The sequence below is a fragment of the Anguilla anguilla genome, chromosome 8 (genome assembly GCF_013347855.1).
Source record: "Anguilla anguilla isolate fAngAng1 chromosome 8, fAngAng1.pri, whole genome shotgun sequence".
NCBI lineage: Eukaryota > Metazoa > Chordata > Actinopteri > Anguilliformes > Anguillidae > Anguilla > Anguilla anguilla.
Window position 1 is genome coordinate 24091458 of NC_049208.1, and position 22008 is coordinate 24113465.

Consider the following 22008-nt stretch of genomic DNA (forward strand, 5'->3'; position numbering starts at 1 on the left):
GATAGTTAAAATTTAAGAGAAAAATACTCTGCCAAGCAATGTAAATATATCAACAAGCAGAACCATTAAACAAAATTAATTAAGGCTAATAATTAATTAGGCTGAATAATCTTTTGGAATGCATGCTTATATAGTTATTATACATGATTTTTGGGAAATAATAAGCTCAATTTCTGAATGTTATGTAAGTCAGCCCAGTTCAAAATTGTGAAAGCAGACAGGACCAGGAAATAAAAATAAAATAACATAAAAACCTTACAATGTTACACAGAGAATGTGCACAGACCACATAATTGGTGGTTATTGTTCTTTCTAAAACTTGATGTTTCAGATTAAACCATCTTTCTGGCTGATACTATAATCTAAACTTTACTGTAATCTAAACTGACCTGAACCATGCAGGCTATTCTTAGGGGTGGAGCCTGTACAACAGACTATATGTATCAGGAGTCTAGTCTGTGCTGTCCAGACCTCTCTGCTGACAAACACAATAAGGAACTACGTTTCAGGAACAGGTAAGTTCAGTTTTGTCATGCTGGTAGAAGAGTACTAGAAATCAAAGAGTAACTTACTGCTTAGAGGAATAACGACAGTCATGCATAGCTTCACTAAAAAAAAAGCTAAGGAATTATTTTTTGCTTCATGCCAAGTAATAGTAATTATTACACAGTACAAACATTGCATTTGTGCTTTAACTTATAGTATATTAGTTTAAAAAAGTACTACTAATGTATAGAAAGTCCTCAAAACAAATATTTAGGTCAGACATCAAGGTCTATGCAAATACTGCAACCTGCTTACAATGAAAATATAACAGAACAGCTTCACACCAGACTACATGCTGCTCCAGTTTTCACATTGCTACTTTTCATCCCAACATTATTGGAGTACATTAGGTATCTGCCAATCTCATGGATGACATGTTTTGTGCCTCAAAAGGTCTATTTTAAAAAAAAAACATTATTTTTTAAACCAATAAAATGTTGGTAGTGGGGTACACTAAAATCTTACTTAAATATTTATTTATTTTTGAGCTATATATTTAATCCATTCCTCTCAATCCTGCTGAATTTATCCTTTCCTTAATCTTACAATGCATGTCTTTGTACTGCATATATTGTTTTAATCTTTATCTTGAACCATTCTTTAACTGAGGGAAACTCAGTCACCAGCCTTTTAACAGGCATTTACCTGTTGAGAGGTCTCGATAGGTCTTTATGCCTACCTCTCATGTCTTGTGGAATAATTACAACGATTCTATCACAGGGTAAGTTCAAAACATATGGCAATGGCCACATTGTCTCCAGCAGGAGCACTAGGAGTCATTCTGAGCAGGAGAAGTGTGTGGTTTACTCTTTAATGTCATTGCCACATGCTTTTCTTTGACTAATTTTCCCTTTGCTGTGTTATGCAGTGTATAATATTGTAGGAGATTAAAATGTAGAAACACAGTATCTTGATCACTTGCCTCCCTTTTCATTTCACCCTTAGGGTCCATGTTTCACCATGCCATGCCAAAGCATCCCTTTTGTATGCAATATACCACATTTTAACATCAGATTTATAACATTACTGCAGGATAGTCAGGATCTGACAATCTATATTGCAATGATGGTTTTCTTATATCAAGAAAATAAATTTCAGAAGCAACTTTCAAATGATGAGAACTGACAATGGTGTCAGTTGTGGTCATATTGTAATGTGTGTGCAACACTAAATCAACCTAAAACCTAAAACTTTTGGTGAATTATGTCACCGCAAAGGTATAGTAACCAAAATTAACTAATGTGTCAATTTGGGGTTCACTCATTTGTCAATGTATTGTCAATGATATTTGCATACTGGACTTTTTACCTGGTAGTTGATGTGCACTGAGGTTACTTATGTAGAGTGACAAAGTCAACAGTAAAATAGAAGTCAGTTGCCAGCTCATATTCAGCTTAGGAAAATTATCTCTTTAATTTTTGTCATCTGTTGTTTGGGGTATACATTTGCTTAGTTTCACTTTTCAGACCCAAGTTTTGAGATCAAACAATCAATAAAGACCAGTAAACAATTGACTCTCCTGATTCCATCGGATCATTGACTTTAAATCTCTTTAAACAAGGACATAAGAAATAAAGAGAAAATGTAATGAATTTCCCATTTCAAATGTTAATATGCTGTCACATTGTTCAGGAAACACAATAAATAAAAGTATATTTCCCAAAGAGCACTCCTGGTTGTGCTCCTGTGTATATGTGTGCCTCTAGTTGATTTTTGCCCAGCAATAGATGGCGGCATGTCCAGAGTGTAGTCCTGCCTCTCGCCCAATGTATGTTGGGATAGGCTCCTTTAATTCCATCTGATTTGAATTATTTTATTACAACAATATGGAAAACAACAGAGCTGCAACTTAAGCAAATGAATAATCCCCAAGCAAATAAAAATATGTAGTCCTCATTTTAAGAACAAAGTCTAAGGGCCATGGTTGTTATCAAAAGGTCATCCTGGTAGGTGAAAACATCCTGGTAGTTCATCCTGGTAGGTGAAAACTTAATTGTTTCTCATGTCTAAATTTTACTTCTAAAATGTATATTGACTTTAAAACTTGATGATGTATTTCACAAGAATACAGTCCTTTATACAACCTTAGATATTGGATTTGGATTATACAATTCCTTACACTACAAAAATCATGTATATACCTTATATTTGTGGATAAAAAGTTTAAGTTTCATTTGCTGTAAACACATTTTCCATTGTGTATCTACAGTACATGTTATTTAATAAATTTATAGAAATATTCTTTGTAAAATCCAATTACATACATATGCTCTTGGATAACTTTGTACATATTGTATATGTTAATAGTTAAACTGAAGTGACAATTGGTTTTGGCTTAAATGCATCAGCTTGATTCTTTTTAAACCAGATTAATATTTAAATGAGCTGTATTTATTACTGTATTTGAGGACAGCTTTTTACTTTCCTCAGAACAGTTTTTCTTGCCGAGAGCATTGCAAAAGATAAAAATGCATTGAAATGCAATGGACTCTGCAGTGCACAAACCACACCTGTTTGTTCAAACAAGCTCAAACCAACTCCAACTATCTGATTTCCTGTAGTCAGACCTGTCAGTACTAGCCCTGAAATGGAAGCTGGCATACTGATAATGTAACTTCACTTGTTGGGAATGTGTAATTTCCTAAGTATTCAGGTGTGGATCCTTTCATTCAGGTTTCACAGACTTATTTGATCCAAGTGAATGATAAGGACAAGTCTGTGGGCTAGAGTGCAATATCTCACAAGAGAAAGTATGTGCTGAATGGGTGTGCTGTAGTCATAAGCACAGTGCAAATCAGTCAGGACAACAGTTGTGTAATACATTATACAAGCTTTGTTCTTTTTGACAAAGGGAAACATTACATGTAACTTTTATAAATTATATACCCATAAAGAATTAAGGAAAATCATTTAAAGAAAAAATAAAAAGAACGATTTCAATGACTAAAAAACAGATGCACGCCTAATAATTTCTATACTATACCAAATTAACTGCATGTTTACAGCCATGTATAGCAAATTAATTGTAGTGAACACTTGGGTTTAATACTGGGAAATTGGTTCCCAGAAATTGCCGCCCAAACGATTTTCATTTCCCAAAAAATAAATAACAGGGAAACAGGAAAACTTTTTTGTTTTCATTATCTTAGACCAATGCTGTTATTTTACAAAATGCATGCTGTTAATTTCATTAAAACATCTGCGACAGTTGTTGGACGTACTTGTCATGATCCAGGCTACGTCCATGGACAAAGCATTTACTCTCTGCAGGCAAGATGAGAAATCATTTGAATGCAGAGTCCATCAATGCACTTCTTGAAAGTGCAAAGTCGTGTCATTTGGTTTAGGCCTGTGCCTACTTTGTTTTATTTAGGGGCCAATGTCTATTTTGTTTGTTATGGAGATACTCATTTTGTTTATGATTGGCCATGCTCTGTCTGCTTTATTTCTAAAGTCTAAAGTCTATTTCTAAAGTCTATTTTGTAGTTATTATAGGCCATGCCATGCACAGCCCTATCTCAAATATGTTATAGGCTATAGCCTATTTATTTCTTTATAATGCGAAAGCACATAGGCCATAAAATTTGATTTATGAAGTAACATCATATTGTTCTATTGTTCTACCCACTGCATTGTCTAATGGTTAGCACCTGTTTTAGGCTACTACTCAAAAGTAAAATAAAGAAATGTTCTGTGACTTGAACTTTGAGTGATCTTTGACTTTATTCCTATATTTAAAATTGAATAGCTTAGCCTTGCATCACCATGCAACTCTGAACACTAATAGAACATGGCTTCCATTTCGACTTAGCATAAGGATTTGGAAAATGTCACTTTACTTGGTTTATCAATTTTACTTTGTTTGTACAATAAAAAATTGTTAAACATCAATTCCACAAGGCTGTTATTGCTGCAGACAGATCACAGGCAATGAACCTCCAGTGAAGTTCAAGCTGCATCCAAAATTCATATTATATGCATTCTAATATTGATTAATAACAAATGGGGTTACATTGCCTTAATTATGACACCAAATACACTAAAACTGACAGGTTGTGAACCCATAGGTATGGGGCATATTTTTCATGTTTTGCTTCATCTTGCTTATTGAAAGGCTATGACCAACATGTTTTATTGGCAGCTTACAGTATGCCTTAGAAACAACCCCAGTCTATTTACGGGAGAGAAAATGTTTTATTTTTGGTAAAATATGAATCTCTATTGTGCACAATTTATCTTGTGGGGAGAATTCAGTGTAGCGAACTACCATACTACAGAACTTAAAAACTGAGTTGGACTTTCTGGCAGGATTCAAACTGGTTCTTGTACCTATGCTATTGATGTTTTCTTTAGTGCTATATTGTAGTTTGAGCTGCATTTTCATGTATGAAAGGTGCTTTATAACGTTTATTATTATTATTATTATTATTATTATTATTATTATTATTATTATTATTATAGAACTGCCTCTAGACAAATTGTTTTAGATTCAAGACTGGCAGTGAGCCAATACAGAACACAGAACATTCAAAGGAGACAGACAGCATTCAATTCCTACAAGTTTATGATCAAATTAAAATGTAATACCATGACTGCCAATGTGACAATTACCAAAAGAGAATGCATTCAGTTTCCTTAGACCAGCGTAGGAGTCCATGTCATTCCTTGTCATCAGACCCACTGCACAGGGCAGCACACTATGGCTTATATGCTCCCCTAAACTGGGGTGACTATGTATAACGAGCTGGAAGGGCTCTTCCGCACAATAACAACAAAATGTCACAATAACTCATACAAAGAGCATAACAATTACCTGACAATTAAAAACAACAGTAAAACCTGAGATCAATTCTGAGGGAAAATCAATTGTCAGCAGGGAAAATACAGCCTTGATAGGTGACTGGATGTAATGCAACATACAAAAGATGTTGTCTTAAGTGCAAACATCCCATTGGAAAAGATACCCAGCACTCTGCTTAGCAAACATAAGTGCATCAGCAGTTAAACACCTAATTTATCTGTGTAAAATATATTTAATTAAGTTCGGTAATTATTATCAAATATATCAATTATCAATTAAATTGCCAAATTTGTTGATAGGCATGCCAAACTGCTGGATCAACTTTTATCTGTTTCAGGACACAAAACTAAAAAATACTACCTCATATCACACTGACCAATGAACAAAATCATCAACCACAGAATAATAAAAAACACATTTTGGATAGTAGAAGAAAAAAATACAGTTTCTGTCATTAAACTAAAATACTTTGTATCACTACAGCACCAGTATTATGTTATGTTGCAACTTGTCATCACTGAGACCAATAAAAAATTATCTCCATCTGTAAGACCATACCAATAACGTTTGAATGTGCAAAAGTTTATTTTGGGACTCCAACATTATGGTACATTTAAGATATTTTTATACCTATTGGGCACCTGATTCTGGTATTAATTATATTTTGACTGGATAGTGATTTTGTAGTGTTTTAGCATTCCCTGTGAAATGCTAAAGACAGTGCAAGACATCTCTAGCCCGCCATGGGTCACATATATTGGACTTTGCAATGCAGAAGATTAGAGATGCACAAAATTAGAATAATCAGTGAGGGTGAAAACGTTATGAAAATCTTGTAGCGACTTGCACTTGGGGCAATTTGCAGCAATATATTTTGACTAATCTGGTTTTATCTTCATCACTGCCTGACGAAGACCAGATTATTAAAAATGTGTCACTGCAAACTGTATTTGCAGTACAAGTAACTATAGCCCCTGAATTATTGTATTTGAATATAAATATAGGTAAAATAATCTCCTAAAACCCTTGTTTCTAATAAACCTTGACAATTGTATAATGTTATTTCATTTTCTTGTTCAATATATTATGGCAATCATTTACATTCCTACAATCATATCAGTGTCCATGAGGGAGCTTTTTTTCCACTAAATTTGAAATCAGATGTTGAGGCAGTGTGCAGAGCATTAACTGCACTGAAAAAAAGATGTGGATGCTAGTTGTGCTCAGATGAATGTCAATACTGTCAAGAATCAAATTGTAGTGAAAAATAGGAAAACGTAATTCACACTGAAAATAAAAATGACTAAAACAATCATACTAGTTCCAAACTGTGGGCAAATGTATTACATCAGTATCAAACTTAAAGGTGCAAGTGAAGAAATAACTATATACAAAAAATAGAGAGCGAATGTTTCAGCTGATTGCTTTCATCAGTGCTCTAAAAATGAGGCACCACACATTTGTCAATGATAGGTCTACAGGCAGATGAAACAGTTGGAACAAGCATTGGTTTTCTGGACTGTAGCTAATAATAAGTCAATCATATGCCTCAGCAATTTCCCTCATAAGTTAGGCTGTTAACAGCTTTTTATCGCAAAATATAATGACATGCCCTGAGGAAACTGATAATAAACTCTGAAATGACATGTAAAACAAATATAGTTACTTACAAAAGAGAATTGGGAATAATGGTCGAAAAATAAAATTTTAACAATTTTTTTTTTTTTACAATTCACAGATTGGTAAAAAGATGGATGCATTCAGTCAGTCCATGGCAGAAAGAGGAAAAGACCAGCTCACCTCAAGTTCACAAAATATTGGAAAACATTTACCTGCTGATGAGCAGCGTGAATTTAAAAACATTGATAAAAAACGCATTAAAGAAGCTACTGCTGGTAAAACAATAGGGAAAAGTGTACATGAAATTGAAATACAGAACAAAAACAGCATTGCCGGTGTATTTCTGCAATCCACAAAGGAGTCCATGAGCATATGCGAAGCAAAATCAAAAGGGCTCCTGACTCCTGGAACTTCTCTGTTGCTGCTGGAGGCACAGGCTGCCACTGGGTTTATGATCGACCCAGTAAAGAACAAGAAGCTGACTGTGGAAGACGCAGTGGCTACAGGTGTAGTTGATGTGGACCTGAAGCGCAAACTGCTATCAGCAGAAAGGGCAGTCACAGGGTACACTGACCCCTACACAGGAAACATTATCTCCTTGTTCCAAGGCTTAAAAAAGGACCTAATTGTAAAGGATCATGGAATTCGCCTTCTAGAAGCACAGATTGCCACAGGAGGCATCATTGATCCAGTACAAAACATTCGAGTGCCTGTGGAAGAAGCCTACCAGAAAGGATACTTTGATGAAGAAATGAACAAGATTCTTTCAAATCCTGCAGATAGCACCAGGGGCTTTTTTGACCCCAACACTCAGGAGAACTTAAATTACCTCCAACTTGTGAAGAGATGTATGACAGACCCTAAAACTGGCCTTAGCTTGCTGGTTATTGCCCAAAAAGGAGGGGACAACTTCTTTGTAGATGAAGAAACAAAAAGTCTTCTGAAGTCCACTATCACAACTAAAGCAGGAGGAAAATTTAAAGGTAAGAGGACATCTCTTTGGGAACTCCTCTATTCCCAGTACATCACTGAAGAAAAACGGAAAGAGCTAATACGGCAGTATATCTCCGGGGAAATCACAATTGAGCGCCTTATGGAGATCATACTTACAATAATAGAGCAGAAGACTTCATCTACAACTACGGAAATTACACAAAGAAAAGACAAGGAAAACTTCCATGGCATCAGGAAAGATGTGACTGCTGATGAATTGCTTGAATCTAAAATCATTGATAAGAAACTGTATGATGATCTCAGTGCAGGAAAAGTTACAATCAAAAGCGTAAGTGAAATGGACTCTGTTCATAAGTACCTACAGGGAACAAACAGCATTGCAGGTATATTCTTGCAGTCCACAAAGCAGGTCATGAGCATCTGTGAAGCAAAATCTAAAGGGATACTGACTCCTGGAACTTCTCTGGTATTGCTGGAAGCGCAGGCTGCCACTGGTTTCATCATTGACCCATTAAAAAACAGGAAGCTGTCTGTGGAAGAGGCAGTGGCCACCCGGGTTGTCGATGCGGAGCTGAAGAAAAAACTGCTGTCAGCAGAAAGGGCAGTCACAGGGTACACTGACCCCTATACAGGTAACATCATCTCCTTGTTCCAAGCCTTAAAAAAGGAACTGATTGTAAAGGATCATGGAATTCGCCTTCTAGAAGCACAGATTGCCACAGGGGGCATCATTGACCCGGTACACAGCCATCGAGTGCCTGTGGAAGTAGCCTACCAGCGAGGATACTTTGATGAGGAAATGAACAAGATTCTCTCAGATCCTGATGATGACACCAAGGGCTTTTTTGACCCCAACACTAAGGAGAACCTAACTTACCTGCAACTTGTGGAGAGAAGTGTGACTGACCCTAAAACTGGCCTTAGCTTGCTGGTTATTGCCCAAAAAGGAGGGGACTACTTCTTTGTAGATGAGAAAACAAAAAGTGTCCTAAAATCCACTACCACAACTAAAGCAGGAGGAAAATTTGAAGGTCAGAGGACATCTCTTTGGGAACTCCTCTATTCCCAGTACATCACTGAAGAAAAACGGAAAGAGCTAATACGGCAGTATACCTCTGGGGAAATCACAATTGAGCGCCTTATGGAGATCATACTTACAATAATAGAGCAGAAGACTTCATCTACAACTACGGAAATTACACAAAGAAAAGACAAGGAAAACTTCCATGGCATCAGGAAAGATGTGACTGCTGATGAATTGCTTGAATCTAAAATCATTGATAAGAAACTGTATGATGATCTCAGTGCAGGAAAAGTTACAATCAAAAGCGTAAGTGAAATGGACTCTGTTCATAAGTACCTACAGGGAACAAACAGCATTGCAGGTGTATTCTTGCAGTCCACAAAGCAGGTCATGAGCATCTGTGAAGCAAAATCTAAAGGGATACTGACTCCTGGAACTTCTCTGGTATTGTTGGAAGCGCAGGCTGCCACTGGTTTCATCATTGACCCATTAAAAAACAGGAAGCTGTCTGTGGAAGAGGCAGTGGCCACCCGGGTTGTCGATGCGGAGCTGAAGAAAAAACTGCTGTCAGCAGAAAGGGCAGTCACAGGGTACACTGACCCCTATACAGGTAACATCATCTCCTTGTTCCAAGCCTTAAAAAAGGAACTGATTGTAAAGGATCATGGAATTCGCCTTCTAGAAGCACAGATTGCCACAGGGGGCATCATTGACCCGGTACACAGCCATCGAGTGCCTGTGGAAGTAGCCTACCAGCGAGGATACTTTGATGAGGAAATGAACAAGATTCTCTCAGATCCTGATGATGACACCAAGGGCTTTTTTGACCCCAACACTAAGGAGAACCTAACTTACCTGCAACTTGTGGAGAGAAGTGTGACTGACCCTAAAACTGGCCTTAGCTTGCTGGTTATTGCCCAAAAAGGAGGGGACTACTTCTTTGTAGATGAGAAAACAAAAGGTGTCCTAAAATCCACTACCACAACTAAAGCAGGAGGAAAATTTGAAGGTCAGAGGACATCTCTTTGGGAACTCCTCTATTCCCAGTACATCACTGAAGAAAAACGGAAAGAGCTAATACGGCAGTATACCTCTGGGGAAATCACAATTGAGCGCCTTATGGAGATCATACTTACAATAATAGAGCAGAAGACTTCATCTACAACTACGGAAATTACACAAAGAAAAGACAAGGAAAACTTCCATGGCATCAGGAAAGATGTGACTGCTGATGAATTGCTTGAATCTAAAATCATTGATAAGAAACTGTATGATGATCTCAGTGCAGGAAAAGTTACAATCAAAAGCGTAAGTGAAATGGACTCTGTTCATAAGTACCTACAGGGAACAAACAGCATTGCAGGTGTATTCTTGCAGTCCACAAAGCAGGTCATGAGCATCTGTGAAGCAAAATCTAAAGGGATACTGACTCCTGGAACTTCTCTGGTATTGCTGGAAGCGCAGGCTGCCACTGGTTTCATCATTGACCCATTAAAAAACAGGAAGCTGTCTGTGGAAGAGGCAGTGGCCACCCGGGTTGTCGATGCGGAGCTGAAGAAAAAACTGCTGTCAGCAGAAAGGGCAGTCACAGGGTACACTGACCCCTATACAGGTAACATCATCTCCTTGTTCCAAGCCTTAAAAAAGGAACTGATTGTAAAGGATCATGGAATTCGCCTTCTAGAAGCACAGATTGCCACAGGGGGCATCATTGACCCGGTACACAGCCATCGAGTGCCTGTGGAAGTAGCCTACCAGCGAGGATACTTTGATGAGGAAATGAACAAGATTCTCTCAGATCCTGATGATGACACCAAGGGCTTTTTTGACCCCAACACTAAGGAGAACCTAACTTACCTGCAACTTGTGGAGAGAAGTGTGACTGACCCTAAAACTGGCCTTAGCTTGCTGGTTATTGCCCAAAAGGGAGGGGACTACTTCTTTGTAGATGAGAAAACAAAAAGTGTCCTAAAATCCACTACCACAACTAAAGCAGGAGGAAAATTTGAAGGTCAGAGGACATCTCTTTGGGAACTCCTCTATTCCCAGTACATCACTGAAGAAAAACGGAAAGAGCTAATACGGCAGTATACCTCTGGGGAAATCACAATTGAGCGCCTTATGGAGATCATACTTACAATAATAGAGCAGAAGACTTCATCTACAACTATGGAAATTACACAAAGAAAAGACAAGGAAAACTTCCATGGCATCAGGAAAGATGTGACTGCTGATGAATTGCTTGAATCTAAAATCATTGATAAGAAACTGTATGATGATCTCAGTGCAGGAAAAGTTACAATCAAAAGCGTAAGTGAAATGGACTCTGTTCATAAGTACCTACAGGGAACAAACAGCATTGCAGGTGTATTCTTGCAGTCCACAAAGCAGGTCATGAGCATCTGTGAAGCAAAATCTAAAGGGATACTGACTCCTGGAACTTCTCTGGTATTGCTGGAAGCGCAGGCTGCCACTGGTTTCATCATTGACCCATTAAAAAACAGGAAGCTGTCTGTGGAAGAGGCAGTGGCCACCCGGGTTGTCGATGCGGAGCTGAAGAAAAAACTGCTGTCAGCAGAAAGGGCAGTCACAGGGTACACTGACCCCTATACAGGTAACATCATCTCCTTGTTCCAAGCCTTAAAAAAGGAACTGATTGTAAAGGATCATGGAATTCGCCTTCTAGAAGCACAGATTGCCACAGGGGGCATCATTGACCCGGTACACAGCCATCGAGTGCCTGTGGAAGTAGCCTACCAGCGAGGATACTTTGATGAGGAAATGAACAAGATTCTCTCAGATCCTGATGATGACACCAAGGGCTTTTTTGACCCCAACACTAAGGAGAACCTAACTTACCTGCAACTTGTGGAGAGAAGTGTGACTGACCCTAAAACTGGCCTTAGCTTGCTGGTTATTGCCCAAAAAGGAGGGGACTACTTCTTTGTAGATGAGAAAACAAAAAGTGTCCTAAAATCCACTACCACAACTAAAGCAGGAGGGAAATTTGAATGTCAGAGGACATCTCTTTGGGAACTCCTCTATTCCCAGTACATCACTGAAGAAAAACGGAAAGAGCTAATACGGCAGTATACCTCTGGGGAAATCACAATTGAGCGCCTTATGGAGATCATACTTACAATAATAGAGCAGAAGACTTCATCTACAACTACGGAAATTACACAAAGAAAAGACAAGGAAAACTTCCATGGCATCAGGAAAGATGTGACTGCTGATGAATTGCTTGAATCTAAAATCATTGATAAGAAACTGTATGATGATCTCAGTGCAGGAAAAGTTACAATCAAAAGCGTAAGTGAAATGGACTCTGTTCATAAGTACCTACAGGGAACAAACAGCATTGCAGGTGTATTCTTGCAGTCCACAAAGCAGGTCATGAGCATCTGTGAAGCAAAATCTAAAGGGATACTGACTCCTGGAACTTCTCTGGTATTGCTGGAAGCGCAGGCTGCCACTGGTTTCATCATTGACCCATTAAAAAACAGGAAGCTGTCTGTGGAAGAGGCAGTGGCCACCCGGGTTGTCGATGCGGAGCTGAAGAAAAAACTGCTGTCAGCAGAAAGGGCAGTCACAGGGTACACTGACCCCTATACAGGTAACATCATCTCCTTGTTCCAAGCCTTAAAAAAGGAACTGATTGTAAAGGATCATGGAATTCGCCTTCTAGAAGCACAGATTGCCACAGGGGGCATCATTGACCCGGTACACAGCCATCGAGTGCCTGTGGAAGTAGCCTACCAGCGAGGATACTTTGATGAGGAAATGAACAAGATTCTCTCAGATCCTGATGATGACACCAAGGGCTTTTTTGACCCCAACACTAAGGAGAACCTAACTTACCTGCAACTTATGGAGAGAAGTGTGACTGACCCTAAAACTGGCCTTAGCTTGCTGGTTATTGCCCAAAAGGGAGGGGACTACTTCTTTGTAGATGAGAAAACAAAAAGTGTCCTAAAATCCACTACCACAACTAAAGCAGGAGGGAAATTTGAAGGTCAGAGGACATCTCTTTGGGAACTCCTCTATTCCCAGTACATCACTGAAGAAAAACGGAAAGAGCTAATACGGCAGTATACCTCTGGGGAAATCACAATTGAGCGCCTTATGGAGATCATACTTACAATAATAGAGCAGAAGACTTCATCTACAACTACGGAAATTACACAAAGAAAAGACAAGGAAAACTTCCATGGCATCAGGAAAGATGTGACTGCTGATGAATTGCTTGAATCTAAAATCATTGATAAGAAACTGTATGATGATCTCAGTGCAGGAAAAGTTACAATCAAAAGCGTAAGTGAAATGGACTCTGTTCATAAGTACCTACAGGGAACAAACAGCATTGCAGGTGTATTCTTGCAGTCCACAAAGCAGGTCATGAGCATCTGTGAAGCAAAATCTAAAGGGATACTGACTCCTGGAACTTCTCTGGTATTGCTGGAAGCGCAGGCTGCCACTGGTTTCATCATTGACCCATTAAAAAACAGGAAGCTGTCTGTGGAAGAGGCAGTGGCCACCCGGGTTGTCGATGCGGAGCTGAAGAAAAAACTGCTGTCAGCAGAAAGGGCAGTCACAGGGTACACTGACCCCTATACAGGTAACATCATCTCCTTGTTCCAAGCCTTAAAAAAGGAACTGATTGTAAAGGATCATGGAATTCGCCTTCTAGAAGCACAGATTGCCACAGGGGGCATCATTGACCCGGTACACAGCCATCGAGTGCCTGTGGAAGTAGCCTACCAGCGAGGATACTTTGATGAGGAAATGAACAAGATTCTCTCAGATCCTGATGATGACACCAAGGGCTTTTTTGACCCCAACACTAAGGAGAACCTAACTTACCTGCAACTTGTGGAGAGAAGTGTGACTGACCCTAAAACTGGCCTTAGCTTGCTGGTTATTGCCCAAAAAGGAGGGGACTACTTCTTTGTAGATGAGAAAACAAAAAGTGTCCTAAAATCCACTACCACAACTAAAGCAGGAGGGAAATTTGAAGGTCAGAGGACATCTCTTTGGGAACTCCTCTATTCCCAGTACATCACTGAAGAAAAACGGAAAGAGCTAATACGGCAGTATACCTCTGGGGAAATCACAATTGAGCGCCTTATGGAGATCATACTTACAATAATAGAGCAGAAGACTTCATCTACAACTACGGAAATTACACAAAGAAAAGACAAGGAAAACTTCCATGGCATCAGGAAAGATGTGACTGCTGATGAATTGCTTGAATCTAAAATCATTGATAAGAAACTGTATGATGATCTCAGTGCAGGAAAAGTTACAATCAAAAGCGTAAGTGAAATGGACTCTGTTCATAAGTACCTACAGGGAACAAACAGCATTGCAGGTGTATTCTTGCAGTCCACAAAGCAGGTCATGAGCATCTGTGAAGCAAAATCTAAAGGGATACTGACTCCTGGAACTTCTCTGGTATTGCTGGAAGCGCAGGCTGCCACTGGTTTCATCATTGACCCATTAAAAAACAGGAAGCTGTCTGTGGAAGAGGCAGTGGCCACCCGGGTTGTCGATGCGGAGCTGAAGAAAAAACTGCTGTCAGCAGAAAGGGCAGTCACAGGGTACACTGACCCCTATACAGGTAACATCATCTCCTTGTTCCAAGCCTTAAAAAAGGAACTGATTGTAAAGGATCATGGAATTCGCCTTCTAGAAGCACAGATTGCCACAGGGGGCATCATTGACCCGGTACACAGCCATCGAGTGCCTGTGGAAGTAGCCTACCAGCGAGGATACTTTGATGAGGAAATGAACAAGATTCTCTCAGATCCTGATGATGACACCAAGGGCTTTTTTGACCCCAACACTAAGGAGAACCTAACTTACCTGCAACTTGTGGAGAGAAGTGTGACTGACCCTAAAACTGGCCTTAGCTTGCTGGTTATTGCCCAAAAAGGAGGGGACTACTTCTTTGTAGATGAGAAAACAAAAAGTGTCCTAAAATCCACTACCACAACTAAAGCAGGAGGGAAATTTGAAGGTCAGAGGACATCTCTTTGGGAACTCCTCTATTCCCAGTACATCACTGAAGAAAAACGGAAAGAGCTAATACGGCAGTATACCTCTGGGGAAATCACAATTGAGCGCCTTATGGAGATCATACTTACAATAATAGAGCAGAAGACTTCATCTACAACTACGGAAATTACACAAAGAAAAGACAAGGAAAACTTCCATGGCATCAGGAAAGATGTGACTGCTGATGAATTGCTTGAATCTAAAATCATTGATAAGAAACTGTATGATGATCTCAGTGCAGGAAAAGTTACAATCAAAAGCGTAAGTGAAATGGACTCTGTTCATAAGTACCTACAGGGAACAAACAGCATTGCAGGTGTATTCTTGCAGTCCACAAAGCAGGTCATGAGCATCTGTGAAGCAAAATCTAAAGGGATACTGACTCCTGGAACTTCTCTGGTATTGCTGGAAGCGCAGGCTGCCACTGGTTTCATCATTGACCCATTAAAAAACAGGAAGCTGTCTGTGGAAGAGGCAGTGGCCACCCGGGTTGTCGATGCGGAGCTGAAGAAAAAACTGCTGTCAGCAGAAAGGGCAGTCACAGGGTACACTGACCCCTATACAGGTAACATCATCTCCTTGTTCCAAGCCTTAAAAAAGGAACTGATTGTAAAGGATCATGGAATTCGCCTTCTAGAAGCACAGATTGCCACAGGGGGCATCATTGACCCGGTACACAGCCATCGAGTGCCTGTGGAAGTAGCCTACCAGCGAGGATACTTTGATGAGGAAATGAACAAGATTCTCTCAGATCCTGATGATGACACCAAGGGCTTTTTTGACCCCAACACTAAGGAGAACCTAACTTACCTGCAACTTGTGGAGAGAAGTGTGACTGACCCTAAAACTGGCCTTAGCTTGCTGGTTATTGCCCAAAAAGGAGGGGACTACTTCTTTGTAGATGAGAAAACAAAAAGTGTCCTAAAATCCACTACCACAACTAAAGCAGGAGGGAAATTTGAAGGTCAGAGGACATCTCTTTGGGAACTCCTCTATTCCCAGTACATCACTGAAGAAAAACGGAAAGAGCTAATACGGCAGTATACCTCTGGGGAAATCACAATTGAGCGCCTTATGGAGATCATACTTACAATAATAGAGCAGAAGACTTCATCTACAACTACGGAAATTACACAAAGAAAAGACAAGGAAAACTTCCATGGCATCAGGAAAGATGTGACTGCTGATGAATTGCTTGAATCTAAAATCATTGATAAGAAACTGTATGATGATCTCAGTGCAGGAAAAGTTACAATCAAAAGCGTAAGTGAAATGGACTCTGTTCATAAGTACCTACAGGGAACAAACAGCATTGCAGGTGTATTCTTGCAGTCCACAAAGCAGGTCATGAGCATCTGTGAAGCAAAATCTAAAGGGATACTGACTCCTGGAACTTCTCTGGTATTGCTGGAAGCGCAGGCTGCCACTGGTTTCATCATTGACCCATTAAAAAACAGGAAGCTGTCTGTGGAAGAGGCAGTGGCCACCCGGGTTGTCGATGCGGAGCTGAAGAAAAAACTGCTGTCAGCAGAAAGGGCAGTCACAGGGTACACTGACCCCTATACAGGTAACATCATCTCCTTGTTCCAAGCCTTAAAAAAGGAACTGATTGTAAAGGATCATGGAATTCGCCTTCTAGAAGCACAGATTGCCACAGGGGGCATCATTGACCCGGTACACAGCCATCGAGTGCCTGTGGAAGTAGCCTACCAGCGAGGATACTTTGATGAGGAAATGAACAAGATTCTCTCAGATCCTGATGATGACACCAAGGGCTTTTTTGACCCCAACACTAAGGAGAACCTAACTTACCTGCAACTTGTGGAGAGAAGTGTGACTGACCCTAAAACTGGCCTTAGCTTGCTGGTTATTGCCCAAAAAGGAGGGGACTACTTCTTTGTAGATGAGAAAACAAAAAGTGTCCTAAAATCCACTACCACAACTAAAGCAGGAGGGAAATTTGAAGGTCAGAGGACATCACTTTGGGAACTCCTCTATTCCCAGTACATCACTGAAGAAAAACGGAAAGAGCTAATACGGCAGTATACCTCTGGGGAAATCACAATTGAGCGCCTTATGGAGATCATACTTACAATAATAGAGCAGAAGACTTCATCTACAACTACGGAAATTACACAAAGAAAAGACAAGGAAAACTTCCATGGCATCAGGAAAGATGTGACTGCTGATGAATTGCTTGAATCTAAAATCATTGATAAGAAACTGTATGATGATCTCAGTGCAGGAAAAGTTACAATCAAAAGCGTAAGTGAAATGGACTCTGTTCATAAGTACCTACAGGGAACAAACAGCATTGCAGGTGTATTCTTGCAGTCCACAAAGCAGGTCATGAGCATCTGTGAAGCAAAATCTAAAGGGATACTGACTCCTGGAACTTCTCTGGTATTGCTGGAAGCGCAGGCTGCCACTGGTTTCATCATTGACCCATTAAAAAACAGGAAGCTGTCTGTGGAAGAGGCAGTGGCCACCCGGGTTGTCGATGCGGAGCTGAAGAAAAAACTGCTGTCAGCAGAAAGGGCAGTCACAGGGTACACTGACCCCTATACAGGTAACATCATCTCCTTGTTCCAAGCCTTAAAAAAGGAACTGATTGTAAAGGATCATGGAATTCGCCTTCTAGAAGCACAGATTGCCACAGGGGGCATCATTGACCCGGTACACAGCCATCGAGTGCCTGTGGAAGTAGCCTACCAGCGAGGATACTTTGATGAGGAAATGAACAAGATTCTCTCAGATCCTGATGATGACACCAAGGGCTTTTTTGACCCCAACACTAAGGAGAACCTAACTTACCTGCAACTTATGGAGAGAAGTGTGACTGACCCTAAAACTGGCCTTAGCTTGCTGGTTATTGCCCAAAAGGGAGGGGACTACTTCTTTGTAGATGAGAAAACAAAAAGTGTCCTAAAATCCACTACCACAACTAAAGCAGGAGGGAAATTTGAAGGTCAGAGGACATCTCTTTGGGAACTCCTCTATTCCCAGTACATCACTGAAGAAAAACGGAAAGAGCTAATACGGCAGTATACCTCTGGGGAAATCACAATTGAGCGCCTTATGGAGATCATACTTACAATAATAGAGCAGAAGACTTCATCTACAACTACGGAAATTACACAAAGAAAAGACAAGGAAAACTTCCATGGCATCAGGAAAGATGTGACTGCTGATGAATTGCTTGAATCTAAAATCATTGATAAGAAACTGTATGATGATCTCAGTGCAGGAAAAGTTACAATCAAAAGCGTAAGTGAAATGGACTCTGTTCATAAGTACCTACAGGGAACAAACAGCATTGCAGGTGTATTCTTGCAGTCCACAAAGCAGGTCATGAGCATCTGTGAAGCAAAATCTAAAGGGATACTGACTCCTGGAACTTCTCTGGTATTGCTGGAAGCGCAGGCTGCCACTGGTTTCATCATTGACCCATTAAAAAACAGGAAGCTGTCTGTGGAAGAGGCAGTGGCCACCCGGGTTGTCGATGCGGAGCTGAAGAAAAAACTGCTGTCAGCAGAAAGGGCAGTCACAGGGTACACTGACCCCTATACAGGTAACATCATCTCCTTGTTCCAAGCCTTAAAAAAGGAACTGATTGTAAAGGATCATGGAATTCGCCTTCTAGAAGCACAGATTGCCACAGGGGGCATCATTGACCCGGTACACAGCCATCGAGTGCCTGTGGAAGTAGCCTACCAGCGAGGATACTTTGATGAGGAAATGAACAAGATTCTCTCAGATCCTGATGATGACACCAAGGGCTTTTTTGACCCCAACACTAAGGAGAACCTAACTTACCTGCAACTTGTGGAGAGAAGTGTGACTGACCCTAAAACTGGCCTTAGCTTGCTGGTTATTGCCCAAAAAGGAGGGGACTACTTCTTTGTAGATGAGAAAACAAAAAGTGTCCTAAAATCCACTACCACAACTAAAGCAGGAGAGAAATTTGAAGGTCAGAGGACATCACTTTGGGAACTCCTCTATTCCCAGTACATCACTGAAGAAAAACGGAAAGAGCTAATACGGCAGTATACCTCTGGGGAAATCACAATTGAGCGCCTTATGGAGATCATACTTACAATAATAGAGCAGAAGACTTCATCTACAACTACGGAAATTACACAAAGAAAAGACAAGGAAAACTTCCATGGCATCAGGAAAGATGTGACTGCTGATGAATTGCTTGAATCTAAAATCATTGATAAGAAACTGTATGATGATCTCAGTGCAGGAAAAGTTACAATCAAAAGCGTAAGTGAAATGGACTCTGTTCATAAGTACCTACAGGGAACAAACAGCATTGCAGGTGTATTCTTGCAGTCCACAAAGCAGGTCATGAGCATCTGTGAAGCAAAATCTAAAGGGATACTGACTCCTGGAACTTCTCTGGTATTGCTGGAAGCGCAGGCTGCCACTGGTTTCATCATTGACCCATTAAAAAACAGGAAGCTGTCTGTGGAAGAGGCAGTGGCCACCCGGGTTGTCGATGCGGAGCTGAAGAAAAAACTGCTGTCAGCAGAAAGGGCAGTCACAGGGTACACTGACCCCTATACAGGTAACATCATCTCCTTGTTCCAAGCCTTAAAAAAGGAACTGATTGTAAAGGATCATGGAATTCGCCTTCTAGAAGCACAGATTGCCACAGGGGGCATCATTGACCCGGTACACAGCCATCGAGTGCCTGTGGAAGTAGCCTACCAGCGAGGATACTTTGATGAGGAAATGAACAAGATTCTCTCAGATCCTGATGATGACACCAAGGGCTTTTTTGACCCCAACACTAAGGAGAACCTAACTTACCTGCAACTTGTGGAGAGAAGTGTGACTGACCCTAAAACTGGTCTGTCTCTGCTATCTATCAAACAATAACTTTAAAAAACTGCATATCAGTGAAAAATCCATTTATTATAGAATTGAAAAGCTATACCCTCTGCAGCTTTTTCTACTGTCAATTTACAACAAAATGAGTGAACTGTTTGGTTAGAATTCTTTGAGTTCAATCCTATTTGTATGCTTGAGGAAATTTAGAAAACTTTTCCAAAATCCGTAAAAGAACTTTTATATTTTGGGATGTTATTAACATGACCATGCCCTCTGCAAAATATTTTTGCAATTGTATATTTCTTTTATTTTTTAAATTTTTTCATTTTTTATTATTGGATACCGCAATTGCTGTTCTCAGACTTTTCCTGAATCCTATGTAATTTTCCAACACCCTTACTTGCATCCAAGTGAAATTTTTACATGCAGTCATAGACAAAACGGGATGCTGCTTGGAGGGCCATGGCCTCTTATTGAAAGAGACTGAGCCGTACAATTTTAGTATCTGTATGATAAATATATAATACCCTCTGCCTTTAACATTCATATTTTTTGCACAGTAGGTACTTACATTCAACAGTGTGTTCTTCATCCTGATTATTCATTTGCTACGTGTTCTTGAGTTTATAGTTGTGGGGGAAAAAAGGCTTGTTGATTTTCCACATAGAGAATCAGTGGAGTTTGTGGTACTTCTCCAGTACACTGGCCTGACTATTAATAGGTGTGCATAGGGGTATAAGATGAAGCTCATACGTTGTATTGGCAATGACTAAATGCACTTCACAAGTGGCATGGCTTCTTTGTAAATTGAAAGTTAACCATGGTAGCAGAACTACAATCAGGCAGTCAGCGAGGCTATTTCAAGAGAATGATTGAAGCGATTCAGTAAGAGCTTCATTCCACTGAAGATCCGATTCCTAAACATAATAATGCAAGTCTTGTAATTATATATTCTCACCAATTGCTGTACATTTAATATTTTCCCTGCTGTTAGTGTCAATTTATTTGCCTGTGCTTCTGTGTAATTGTCTTACTTAGCTGTTTTATACTTCAAAAGACAATAGTGAAATATGAACATGGGTAAATATACTGAGTAATTGCAAGGCTGAGTAATTAAAGTAACTTCTGAAACAGTGAAACTGACCTGTGTGTGTGGTTACAAATATATGCAGTCACAAAAAGTAAATTTAGTAAGAAGGTATATTGGATCAGACTGCAGAGGAAAAGAGGGTATTTGCTGCCAAGAACCCCAGACTCAAATAAAGGGAAGGGTTGATTAAATATATTAAGAATGAAATAATGCAACATCCTCTGTACAAAAAACAATCATTTGTAGGGCAAACAATCACCTGCCTCAGTGCTTGCTACACTTCGCAAAGTCTAAAGAGGAAACCTATCATTTAGACATTTCATTACCAACATCCATTATTATTAAGTTCATATGATACATATGGATATGCACTTATCACAATACACTGTAACAAGCCTATAAAATGATACAATAAAAAAGATGCAGTAACATACATTTTCAAAAAGAACATGAAACCCAACTGTGTCCTTATAAACTCAGCCTAATCTTACACTGAAACTTAATATAGTAATGGCAAGTGGACTGAGAGCAATCTTTATTTGGGAGATCAGAAATGTGATATGTTCCACAGAAATATCTGTTCAATATTTCAATATATACTGTACATGCTGAAGGTGGCAATAGCCAAAATGGATTTGGACATTCTATCTTTTTGCATTCTTTGGTTTGTTTTTTACTTTTGCATATTTCTGGAGAACCACATTATAAATAAATTACATTGGTAGTAGTAATTATGAACACTCCAGATTTATCATAAATGAAACAGCTTATAACTGCTCATGTAGTGGTCAGCTAACAAAATTACACATGCTCATAATATATTCTGAGGATATGTCAAGATACATTACTTTTCTTAATAGATTTGATATTGTATATATCTGTGGAGATTTTTAGAAATTTTGTGTTAAATATGTTTGCTGCATTATTTTACATTGAAAAATAACTTAATGCACCTTACCAGCTTACTATACAAGGTCACTAGCTTGCTCATGTTAACTAACTACTGTTAAAACACCCAACACTTCACACAGTTCAGCTAGCTAGTTAGAAGAAGCCTACCTGAAATTTTGTCTGTTC

The 22008-nt window shown here is 39.6% G+C and overlaps 1 protein-coding gene across 1 annotated transcript; it reads left to right on the top strand.

Annotated features, from left to right (window-relative positions):
• Window positions 1–477: 477 nt before the first annotated feature.
• Window positions 478–20980, top strand: eppk1 (epiplakin 1). The gene is made up of 2 exons (XM_035430516.1): window positions 478–515; window positions 7086–20980. Exon 2 carries the CDS (start codon window positions 7098–7100, stop codon window positions 19887–19889), a length of 12792 nt encoding a protein of 4263 aa, XP_035286407.1. The 5' UTR covers window positions 478–515; window positions 7086–7097; the 3' UTR covers window positions 19890–20980.
• Window positions 20981–22008: the final 1028 nt, after the last annotated feature.

Excerpts from the sequence above, each read along its gene's own strand:
- eppk1 (XM_035430516.1), top strand. The coding sequence starts at position 7,098 with ATGGATGCATTCAGTCAGTCCATGGCAGAAAGAGGAAAAGACCAGCTC.